We start from the raw sequence: 12,058 nt of genomic DNA, 5'->3' as shown, positions 1-12,058 counted from the left end.
TGTATGTTTTGGATTGTTGGCTCTTGCTTTGTGTGATGTCTTACGTTGGAAAATAGGCTGTCTGGATAGCAGAAAGGCAGCGTGACTCAAATGTCTTTGTACTCTTAACACTGCTTTGCTTAGGGCTGAGCATAGATGCAGGGCTCACTAGTCTTCAGTTGGAAGAAGGAAATGGCAACCCACTCCAGAATTCTTGCCTGGAGAATCCTGTGGACAGAGAAGCCTGGAGGGCTGCTGCCCATAGGGTCACACAGAGTTGGACATGACTGAAGTGACTTAGCCTTCATGTATGCATTGGAGAAGGAAATGGCAACCCACTCCAGTATTCTTGCCTGGAGAATCCCAGGGACAGAGGAGCTTGGTGGGCTGCTGTCTATGGGGTCACATAGAGTTGGATACGACTGAAATGATTTAGCAGCAGCAACAGCAGTCTTCAGTTGGGTGAAAGATTAGATACTGGAGGAAGGACCAAGGAGTATCTTCAGAGATTTTGAGCTCAAGGATTTTTGGCTGTGAGACCACTGTCACCAGGGAAAGATTTTTTTCCTTAAAGAAACTTAAAAATTAGAGTGTTAGAGAAATATGACAATATCCACAGAGGTCAGGTAAGTAACATAAATGTGTAAATAAATGGTCAGCATATAGGAGTGATGGGCCCTGGTGATGAATTAGAAAACAACTGGCTTGCTTAAAGTTTTAAAAAATTCTAGTTAAAAAACAAGCAAACAAACAAAATTCCTTTAGGCAAACAGCAGACATCCAGAATAGATGAGTAGACCTAGCCACAATCAGCAACTACTTTATGGCTTTAAGTCAGAAGTGGTCACTGACACATCTCTGCAGGTACACACCTCTGCAGGTACACATCTCTGCAGGTACGCATCTCTGTGAGAAGACAGAATTCTGTAACATAGTTAAAAACAGCTCTAGAAAACTAACTCTTACAAGAGATGCACAAGGAAATCTCATTAGTGTGTCTCAATGCAAGGCAGTGTTTACAGTCTCTTCTCACTCATCCTCAAGCTTGAGGCCACATAGTCTGGGAGGCATTCCTTTCTGATTCCCACAATGTCATTTTAAAGATGCTACCACTTTTACCTGTCCCTGCCACTTCATCCATGGTCCCTTCATGCACCTCTGATTTCCCATCACCCACCTGTAACATCAAAGCTCTCCATTTCCAAGCCATAACCAGACTGGCCATCAGGCTGGTGGAGGGTATGGAGAGTGAAGACAGAGTGGGACCACAGACACTGCCTGTGAGTGGCACGTTCATACCTTACAACCAGACCCCCTCATCTGCAAATGGAATTACCACATGGACTTCCTAGACAGGTGAAGCTCTCTGACACCGTACCTACCTTGTGAAACAGAAGGGCTTTGTGATGCAGTCTGATGGCTTGGTTCCGTCATCTGTGAGGTGGAGACGACGATGTGTAGCAAGCATTGGAAGTCAGTAGGTGCCAGGACTCTGAATGCCTACATTCATAGGGATGGTTGGTCTCCTCGTGATTATGAGGTTTAGACCATGCTGAGCCAGACTTTTGTTCTCTGGGATTTGGGGTATCCCTTATATACCTATGGCTCCATCTTCATTATTATTCTAATTATCTGGCAAGTGAAAAAGAGTTACCATGGATTAACGGAACATAAAAGGAGCTGCTGCCGGGTAAGGGAACACTATGACTAGGACTGAACTAATTAAGCCTTAGATAAGATGCTTTAAGCTCCCAGTGTCTCTCCTTTTATCCTTCCTCTCCACCTGTCTACCTCCCCACCCATATTATTATTATTATTATTATTTTACCATCCATTAGTTATTCTTATACGGTATTTCTCTTCTCAGCACCTAGAAATCATTTCTTACCAGACCATCCCTGCAGTGTATTGTAATTGAAAAAATCAAGAACATCTCTATCTGGCTTGGGCTGAGACTTAGATGAAATGGATTGTGCCTCACTGGATCTTAGAAGACTTCCCTTTATGGGAGATTTTTCTGGTTTGTGGTCCATTAAGGCATTTGTAAATTGAAGTCCTTTGGTTATTAGATCTACACAACTTTATTCTGTTCCACCCTTTCTCTTGTTCCATTATAAGCTTGATACAGAACTTATCTTAGGAAATAAATGGGAGGTGTGGCGGACAGAAGAGCCTCAAAATGAATCAGAGATAAGAGAAAACAAATATTGAGACGAAAAAAAATATGAGTATGGAAAGTTAGGAAATTAAACACAGGTAAATTAAAAAGGATTAGGTAATCTATATTAGCTTTGTCTTGGTTTGGACGTGAAAAAGAAAATGGTGTCCCAACTTCACACTCCAACTCTTTTGTCTTTAAGCGTCACCGAAAAGTGAGACAAAGGGCTAGAGATGCAGCATCAAGAGGTAAAGTCTCTGCCCTGACTTCTCTCCCCTGGGGGTGAGGTTCCCTTGGACCCTGTCCCCCAGTGACCTTTAGTGCCAGGCACCAGGTGCTCTAACTGCTGAAGGCTCCAATCCCCAAGTTGACAGATTCTCCCAGAAGACTTTTATGGGGGTGGGGTAGGGGTCTGCAGTCTCCTGTCATTCAAGGCTTTTAGATTCCTGTAGGATGTCCCTGAATCCCCTCCTCTTCTGTGTAACACTGTCTCCTGGTTTCTCAGCTAGGAGACATTCCCGGAAAGAAGTTGACAAGCTGTGGGAGCTGCTCTCAGTCATGCGAAGGTGATCTCTTGCTCTTTGCAGTCTCCCACCTCCCAATATGGCCTGTGGTAATTTCTGTGTTTGGCCTGCGGCAGGGTTGGGCAGAAGGAGGATGGCTGAGAGGGAGCCAGACACATGGAGCCTGGAGCCCTGGGTGAGAGTTGCTGGAGGAGAGGATGGGGCCAGACGTCTCAGTGGAGAGGGGTCTTCCAGCTGTGCTCTGGGCTAGGCTCACAAAGGTGCTGGAAGTCAGGATTTGACAGAATTTAACGATGTGGGTTTTCTCCCAACCATGAGACAAGTTATCCAGTCAGGAGAATGGATAGTTAAGTGCATAAACAAGTCATCATTTTCATATTCTCTTTACAGCCGCTGCCTTTCAAGGGCAGACCCCTGGACCCTACTGACATTACCTCCTCTGGTTCTGTCTTCAGGGAGGCCAGTTCCTGGGACAAGCCTCAGGCAGGAGCTTGTCATATTATCCCCTTCTTAAGAGCTCTGCAGAGTGAGGAATTGGCTCTTAAGAGAGTTCCCACAGGACTTCCGTGGCCCCAAGCGAGGCTGACTCCAGGTTCTACCTGGTGATGTCTCTGGTGCTGCCCCATCAGCTAACCATTGGCTCCCCCACCTGCCTGGTTCCCTTCTCCTAATTCAGCTTCTCAGCACAGGTCAGCAGAGAGCTCACCCACCTCCCAGTTTCTCAAGGCCCTGTATTTCCATCAGTTGTCTGAGACCTTGCCCAACAAGCTCCAGGCTCTCAGCCCAGCCACTCTACAGCTTGCCAAATGGCATTTCCCTAGGAAGAAAAGTAGACACTTAAACACCCAGTGGTTGCAGGCCCCAGAGTTTACTCTAGGGGAGGGCAGGCCCAATCTCCGGGCCACACACTGGCCAAGAGTAACAAACAGTAACAAACTGTCCATCAGTAACATACATTTGTTATGTTTCCCTTCCCAGCCAGGGCTGGCTACCTCAGGAGGGGAATGTGCGGCAGATCCTGTGTGCAGATCCGGGCTGCCAAACCTGCAACACCATGGCTCTGGAGATTCAGCAGTTGTTGGGTGAGAACACCCTGATCTCCCCCACTTCAGGGGATACCTCTCAGGGCTCCTCTTGCCGAGAGGTTTTGTCCATGTCTAATGTGACTTTGGAGCAGAGTCTGGAGCATCGTTCCCCACACTCCAAAGACCTTTCACTTCCATCTGCAACCCTCACAGTGTCACAGAAATCCTTAGTCCAGTCAGTGGCCCAGTCACCTGGTGCAGCCGGCATCCATGATTACTGGGCTGAACATGTCAAGCTAAGGCAGGGATTCCAAGTGCTAGAGGGTCCCTCAGGGACTGAGGAGCCTAGAATTTCAATGAATCTTCAGGAGATGATGCAGAGCAACCTCAGCCTCATCTGTGGGAACCAAGTCCAGCAGCCCTTAAATCCCCAGGTCTCTCTGCTGACCCTGAAACAAGAAATTACTACCCTGACACATCCAGTGGCCTTGCCGATGGTCACTGTCCTCCCTGCCCACCTGCCGTTCCTGAGTCCTGAAGTCCTGAGACTTCTTGAGGTCCATGTGAAAAAATGGATGCATTTCCAGAGGTGGGGGCTCCCCAGGCGTGTAGAAGAGTCCCTGAGGCAGCTGATGCCAAAGCCGCCACTATTTTACCAAACTATATATAAGCAACCAGTTTCTTTCATCCACAATAATACTTCTCATTTCTCTGTTGAGAAATTTGGGACCATTTCATACCAGAACTGGGGTTCAGGTATGGCCGGCCAGCCTACCCAGGCCTTCTGGGTTTCTGAATGGTGCATTACGGATCCAGAACAAAGACGCCTCTACCAGCAAATCCCCAACCATAAGGCTTTAGCCTTGCCCTCTTCAGCCCTTAAAGAATTAAGTGGCCTCTATCTAATGTCTGGGCAACAGGCTAGTGACTCAGTGGGCCCCGTGCAGCCAAAATACAGCCAGCTATTCTGTGGCCTGCCTTCTCTGCACAGTGAGTCGCTGGTTGACACCTTCTTGGCTTCTCAAGGCCTCTCCAACGATGAGAGCATGTCCAAGCCCCACTTGAAGGATCCCTGTCTCTTCAAGGAACTCTCCTTCCTCCCTTTGCTGCCTAAAACTCCAACCCAGTCAACTCCACTCTCTTCTCTGTCTTCGCAAGATTGTGTTGCTCTATCTGCTCACCAAGCTCACATCAATGTCCCATTTCTGACTCTGGACGAGTGTGAAGCCTTGGAGTGGCACCTGCTGCAGAGGCAGCTCCAGCTTCAGTGGGACTTGCCAGATGTTTTCCAGAGAGAGCAACATGTCCAGAGCCCCGTGGAGTGTAAGCCCAGTGACAAAGTCCAGTCTTCTGAGACTCTGAAAACTTTCTCGCCGGGAAAGCGTGTCTCAGTCCTCACAAGGGAACTACTCTTCCCGCAGCACACCAGGAGGGTGCTGGAATACCACCTCCAGAGACAGCTGATTCACCACCGCTGGGGCCTGCCCCAGAAGATCCAGCAGTCCATCCAGTTGCTCCTGTCCCCCACTAACCAGCAGACTATATCCTGGAGCAGCACAGCCCTAGACAGTGTGAATGGCCCCCAGCCTACATCTCTGGAGGCCACTGGAGCTGATGACCCATTCTTACCTATTGTGGACGCATTGTCAGTCCCCATGCCACACTTGTTTGACCAGGCCAAGGCAATATTGCGGGGCCATATTGACTCCAAAGGTGGACAAATTCACCAGGGCAACATCCCTGCCTGTGTATATAGTTCTTGGGAGTGCATAATTCCTGGGGGCCTAGGAGTGACTCCCTTCAGCTGCGTCCTGGAAAGCAAGCCCCTGGAACTCCAGGCAGCAGCTGACCAGGACCTTCAACAGGAAGTTATACCCAGGATGCCAGTGGCCCTTGATCAGCAGCAACAGGTCTCACCAAAAGCTGTCACTGAACATCCTAAGCTGCCCGGAGTCCTGTCAGAGGCAGCCATTGAGAAACTGGAGATAACTTTACGGCACAAGTATCTGGCCTTCTTGTCAGGGCTGCCTGCTCTTTATTGTGTGGCTCTCTCCAGGGCCATGGCCCCAGCAACCACGTCAGTCACATCCCCAGCTATGATCACAGAGATGGTGCCTGAGCCTGTTGAATTCTCAACAGAACCTCTGACTCAGGTGACCTCACCTGAAGAGCAGGGTCCAAGTCCTGGGCCAGGCTTTCAAGAGGCCAATGAGGCTCTTTCAAACACTGCAGAAGAATTCCAGGTTGATGCGCAGGTGAAAGGAGTAGTTGAGATGCTGCCTATAGAAAGCCAAACAGAGCCTGAGAGGCCCTCTTCACTTGGGGAGCACATCTTGGCCAAAATGAATTTCCATCTGAGAAAGAAGATCCTAGAAGCACAAATTGGAATTCCCTTAAAGGCAAGAGAGTCCAGGGAACAAGTTGTAGGAACGTCAGAGGATGTATGTACACAGGAGTCTCTTGAGAGTTTAAACAACCAAGGACAACCACTGCTCCAGGAACTCCCCATCCCACCAGATGTGCCATGTGCCCCAGACCCAGAGTGGCTCCACCTCAAAGAACAGCTGGCCACTGAGTCAAAGGTGGTGCACCAGAAACGGAAGCAACCCAGTTCCAGCATAGTACCCCATGGTTCTGTCCACTGGGCTTCCAGTATCTTAGTCAGCGGGGACATGACAGAGGCCCAGGTGCTTTGTGTTCAGCTGGAGGCCAGTGTGAACAACCCCAGTCTGGAAGAGCCTTGGAGCCCTGAGCCCTGGAGCCCTGAGCTCCATAGTCCTGACAAGAGCAAGGACTCAGCCCAAGTCCCTACACTGGCAGAAAAGAGAGAGGAGCCAGGCAAACCCAGATTGGCTGGGGACCATGGAGAAGGTGATGCTGGGTTCACACTCTCCTCCACAAGAGAAAAAAGCCACTCTGTTGAAGGCCTGAGGCCAGAAGGGATACTTCTGAATAGGACACCCCACAGCCCCTGGCAACGGAGACATCGCTTTCACCTTGATGCTTCCTGTCAACACAGTCCTCGGCATCGCCCTCAGCCTAAACTCCCACAGCTACCTCCTGGAGTCCCTAGGGGGAAGGATTCTCAGAAGAAGGACCTGCAAGACAGTCAAGCCAAGCTCAGTGTCATCCTCAAACCAGCAAGGGTTCCCGAGAATGCCCAGCCTGTGGTGCCCCAAGCGTCACGAGGCCAGCCTTTCCTGGGCCAGCTCACTGTGGGTAAGCCATTGGAGGGCCGAGCTTTACAAGGTCAGGTCTTTCCGAGGCAGGTAGTGCAAGGCCATACTCACAAGAGGCCCAGCCTTCCAGAATATGGCTTGATAAATAAGATGAAATCTCTTCTGCACTGTATTACACCCAAGACAAAAGGCAAAGGGCATGAGGCATCCATGTCCTCTGCATCTGAGAAAGTGACCAGCACTAGAAAAGAAAATGTGGAAAAAAGCTTGGCTCCAGCCAAAAGTCCCAAGGGACGAACTAAGACAGAGAAGACAAGAGGGGACCCCAAGGCCCAGTTTCCACCCCCTGAGAAGCAGATGAGCCTGGCTTTCATGGATGTTACCCACTCCCCAGACAGTAAGCTCCGGCACCACTCCCGCTCCCATCAACTCCACTTGGCCTCAGTCTTGGGTGCCCCCCACCACTGTCCTCGGCACTGTCCTCGAGTGGCTTGTGCCACCCAACCAAAGAACCCACCCTAACTCTCAGCTCTCACCTCTCACCTCAGAAGGAAACTCTAGTCTGCTCAAGAAGACCCAACACAGTCAGAAGACTTTGTAGTCTCCCCAGTGTCTGCATCCCTTGAGGAGGACTGCTCCTGTCATTTTTATTAATGTGCAGGTGGGCAGAGTACCACCCCAATACACTCTATATATCTCTAAGCAGAGAGTTGTATGTCTGCTGCTTTTCTCCACCATGGTGTGCTCAGGGAAGGCATAATGGAAGTAAATGTCCTTCCTATCTAGGGAAGGAGCTTTAACCCACTCTTAAGCTGGGACAGCATTCCACACCCACCCCCCTCAACCCCAAACCCCCTGGACTGTGGATAAAAGGGACTTGAGCAGAGAAGGAAGGCCCTTGTCTAAGATACATTGAAGTTAAAGGTCAGACTTGAATTTGATTAATATCATGGTGTCCTTGGCCCAGAGAAGCAATGTGGAGGGTAGTACTGTCAAGAACGAGTGGCCAGGAATTTTTTGCTCCAGGCAAAATTCATTGATGACTTCTATATGTATGCTCACAATCTGGAAGGGAGATATTTAGGAGGGTGCCAGTGTTCCAATCTTGAGGAGGTGCTTTGTATTATCAATAGCATGTAGGTAATATGATAAATACCAAAAACAAATGATAGAATCTCCCCTTCTGCTCCTGTCGGTTATGTTAGATCTTTCTGGAGAGCTCACCTGGGAGGCAGCTGTAGTTCTCTTGCCTGTATCCCACCTCCTCTGTCTATCAGCTGCATGGAATAAGTGACACTGGGAATGAAGATCACAGTAGGACATGGAAACTCCCAAGGGTAGGCAGGAGAGAAGCAGGAAGGGAGAGCATGTAGATGGAAGTCCGAGTACTTGGGATAGAAGCTGACATGGTCCTGAAGAGGGCATAATAAGAGAAAAGACTGGTTTGCTTGAACCAGGAAGCCAACACAGTGCCCACTTGCTTTTAGGGGATGGGGACGAATAAACTGAGTTTTGGTGGTTCATAGTGTGAAGAAGAGCAGTGAGTTGAACCTTGTTGTCCAAGGGCAATGCAAATTAAAATTTCTGAACACTCACCCTCCACCCTACAAAATTGTTCAGTGTTAGGGATTGGTGTAACTATAAACCCGTGTTTTTGCTCAGCTCAAACATGAAGTCAGTGACTGTGTTCTAATCTTGATATATCTCAACTTTGCCCCCTTTTTTCTGTGTTTACTGTCTCTGTTGTTAAATTACTCACTCATTCTTGCCTAAATAATGCAGTAGTGTCTCATATGCCCAGGGCCTAGGATAGTGGTTGGCATAATAATACCTTAATGGTACTTGAATACAAAGTCTGGGCTGTGGAGGCAAACAAATCATTACATTAGTATGTTGAGTGCTATGGAATAAGGAGTCCTGTCATGGGATTATGGGGGTACTCAGCTCAGAAGGACCCCAGAAGGGTCACAATAAAATAACCTTGATTATGCTGTGCACCTTAAACTCACACAGTGCTGTATGTCAATTATATCTCAAAATGGAAGGAAGATAAAATAAACTTAAAAAATAACTTTGAGAACTATTTTACATTCAATTAAAATGTTTATTTACTATATGCAAATAGCTATAACTAACATGGCAAAGACATAGAATTTAAAAGTGGAACTCGTGATTTCATGGGATAGACAGTCTACATGCCCAGATTGTCTATTAAACACATATACTTGAATGTCCAATATTCATCTTAAACTATAGAACAGTACATTCTTGATTCCCTGTGCCCATCCATTATCTCATTACACATATGAAACATGCTCCAATCACAGTATTCATAACATCAGTTAATGGCAATGGCATCTTTGCAGTTGTTCAGGACAAAAACATTGATGTCTTCCTTGACATTTTTTCCCAACTGTCAATATCCAGTCCACTCTGTTGTCTCTACCTTCTGAAATGAATTCATAACACAACCACTTCTCACTCACTTCGCTGCTATTATTACTGCAGTAGTATAATAACTAACCCCAACTTCTGCCTGACACCACACTTCTAACAGTCTGTTCTCAACACAGAAGCTTAATACTCCTCAGGGAGGGTCCTGACTATAGACAACTAGATAGAAAGATAGATTAAAGTTAGATGATGATGATGATGATGAAGAAGAAGAAGATGAAGGAGGAGGGGGAGAGGGAGGAGGGGAGGAGAAAGAAAGGCATGTAAAACCATGAGACTGGATAAGATCATCCAGACAATGATTGTTAATGAAGGAACGATCTAAGGACCAAGCCTGGGACACCCCAACATTAAGAATTTGGAGGAAAAATAGGAACCGATAAGCAGAGACTGGGAAGTAGTCAGTGAGGTGGGAGGAAAACCATGATGCGGGAGAGAAAGGGAGAACTGCAAGAGAGGCAAGGTCATGGTGCAGAAGTATAACATAATAGGAGTAAGTCCCAGGTTGAGGGGTTGGCCTTGGCTAAAAGCACAGATGCTTCACTAGTGGTAAGTAGAGAGAAAGTAACAGTAGTGAGGAGGGACTCTGTGTCTCATGCAAAGAATGGTTTCTCTACAATTAAGGGAGCAAGGCAAATACCTGAAGGGGTGAATGAGGAACTAGGAAAGATCATGGCTGGGGGAGGGGTTGATACCAAAAGCCAAAGCCAGAGATGAAGAGGAATTCTGGAAGTTACCATGGCAAGGTTTTTTTTTGTTAGGGCCTAAGAAAATTGGTAGTAGCATGTGAATCCTGGTGAGCAGGAAAGCACAGTTGAGGTTAGTGGACACGTGGGAGGAAGTGTGGCATCCTAATTGTCAGCCAGGGGCCAGGGATTTTCAGGGGCTGGAGGAGAGAAGTAGGAAGCAGAAAGACAAAGGCTGCCCTGAGCGGATGGGAGGGCTCTGTTCTGGACACTTCATTTCTCTCAGAAGGTGGCACCTCTGCATTCCCACCTTCTGACCTACCAGAGGGTAGAGTAAGGGCAGAAAGGGCTGTGGCCTCCTCACGGTGTGGTATGGGGGCTGTGGGATGCCCTGCCTCACTGATTCTGAAGGAAATTCAGGATGGCTCCACATACCACAACCAGCAGTGGGGCTGGGAGTCTCCTCCTCTGATAGGACCCAGTACTTAGCACAGTGTGTCCACTGCCAGCTGGATGCAGAAAAGGCAGGATGGGAAGAGGCATGAATGTGTCCCACCTCTGAATGATGACTCTGTGCCTAAGGGGTGGCAGCCCAGCCCCTTTTGTGGCCCCCAGGGCGAGGAGGCACAAGGCCCAGGCCGGCTGAACCACATCTTCCAGAGTTTTCCTAAAGCATCCCCAAAGGTCATAAGAGGTCTTGTGACAGGCACATCCTCCCTTCCTGGTGGGAGTTGGGCTGAGAGCCACGTAGGAGGATGCCCAGGAAAAGGAATGTAACTCGGAAAGGTCAGGTGGGAAACTGAGGTTAATGTGCCCACATTCTGGGCTGAGGTGGAGCAAGTCCTTTCTTTGGTCTTCCACAAGCTGCCTGCCCTAGAAAACCATGAATTCGCAGTGCTGACCAAGTTTTGCAACAAAGAGCCAGGGGCAGAGAGTTGATCTGAAATGAAGACCTTCAGGATTCTTAAGTCTCAGCAGAGTCAAGAGCTGAGAGAAGTGTCAGAGCCTATGATTCATGTAGGATGTTGCAGGGAGATGAAGCCTTGCTCATCCCATCCTATAACCCTAGCACCGGCCCCAACTTCCAGCTCCCCCTCAGCTCAAGAGGTAAAATGAGAATGAAAACTCTCATGGCAGGGCACACCTCAAGTATTCACTATTCCATAATTGGTGGTAGATGCTAGGAATATATCAACGTTTGCTTGGGAAGCTTGGAATTTGCCTCTGCCCTCTGAGATACCATGTTGTCATGGCAAAAGGCTCTGACCTTTTGGAGTCCTTCTCTTGGTCTCTGCAGAGAGCATTTCAGAATTCTGGAGAGAGAATTTAAGTCATCTGACCTCTCCTGCACTGGAGAAGAATGGCTTCTCCACAAAATCCATTTTCCTGTTAAATACCAAGTCCTAGCAAATAGGGAGCATGGCATCTTCATTTTTGTACATGTATAGATTTTAACACAGCCTCTCATGGGCTTGATTCTCATCAACATTTCTAGTCTTAATTTATAAGATTAAAATCTGTTAATACAAAAAGAAAACAATTAAAATTATCCTTATGATTTTATCTTAGAGTATATAATTATATAAACTGTTTTATTCAGGTAAGTTAGGGTTTACATCCTCACCACTCTGTGACCTGTTTTTTCTCCTCCTCCATGCAAATCCGGTAAGATGACTGCTTTCTGTAACTCAGTTACTCACCAGTAAACAGTTAATGCTTAATTTCTGGGTGCTGCTTCCTTTTGTGTACAAGCTATCTCATTTTCCCTGGAGATACTATGTACTTTAACACCTCTGTGTGTTTCTTCAGGCTTTTCCAGACACCCACTGTCCTACTTTAACTTTGAAAAACTTAACCCATCCTTTAAGGCATGGTGGAAATGTGCCCTTGGCTGATGTCTTCCTCCAGAAGCAGAGTTTTCTACATCCTCTGTGTTATTCTACTTTCCCTGCCCTGAAATAGGTATGTGTGACTCTCAGTGGTGGGATCATGCATCCATAAAAGCACAGTGTCTGGTCCATAATAATCACTTAATATGTGTTAAATTGAGCTA

The 12,058-nt window shown here is 47.6% G+C and overlaps 1 protein-coding gene across 1 annotated transcript; it reads left to right on the top strand.

Annotated features, from left to right (window-relative positions):
* The first annotated feature begins 1,528 nt into the window (after positions 1-1,528).
* Positions 1,529-7,387, top strand: LOC129650952 (protein FAM205A-like). Its single transcript, XM_055579715.1, has 4 exons — positions 1,529-1,669; positions 2,340-2,385; positions 2,643-2,703; positions 3,640-7,387. Exons 1-4 carry the CDS (start codon positions 1,529-1,531, stop codon positions 7,385-7,387), a joined length of 3,996 nt encoding a protein of 1,331 aa, XP_055435690.1.
* The last annotated feature ends 4,671 nt before the right edge of the window (positions 7,388-12,058 follow it).

Source organism: Bubalus kerabau, chromosome 4, assembly GCF_029407905.1.
Source record: "Bubalus kerabau isolate K-KA32 ecotype Philippines breed swamp buffalo chromosome 4, PCC_UOA_SB_1v2, whole genome shotgun sequence".
Taxonomy (NCBI): domain Eukaryota; kingdom Metazoa; phylum Chordata; class Mammalia; order Artiodactyla; family Bovidae; genus Bubalus; species Bubalus kerabau.
This window is presented reverse-complemented; position numbering and strand designations above follow the sequence as displayed.

What these genes read in the sequence shown, in the direction of transcription:
- LOC129650952 (XM_055579715.1), top strand. Translation starts at nt 1,529, where the DNA reads ATGCTGAGCCAGACTTTTGTTCTCTGGGATTTGGGGTATCCCTTATAT. An exon ending in ATAAAAGGAGCTGCTGCCGG is followed by an intron (nt 1,670 to 2,339) that starts GTAAGGGAACAC and finishes TTTGTCTTTAAG; the next exon opens with CGTCACCGAAAAGTGAGACA. An exon ending in TAGAGATGCAGCATCAAGAG is followed by an intron (nt 2,386 to 2,642) that starts GTAAAGTCTCTG and finishes CTGGTTTCTCAG; the next exon opens with CTAGGAGACATTCCCGGAAA.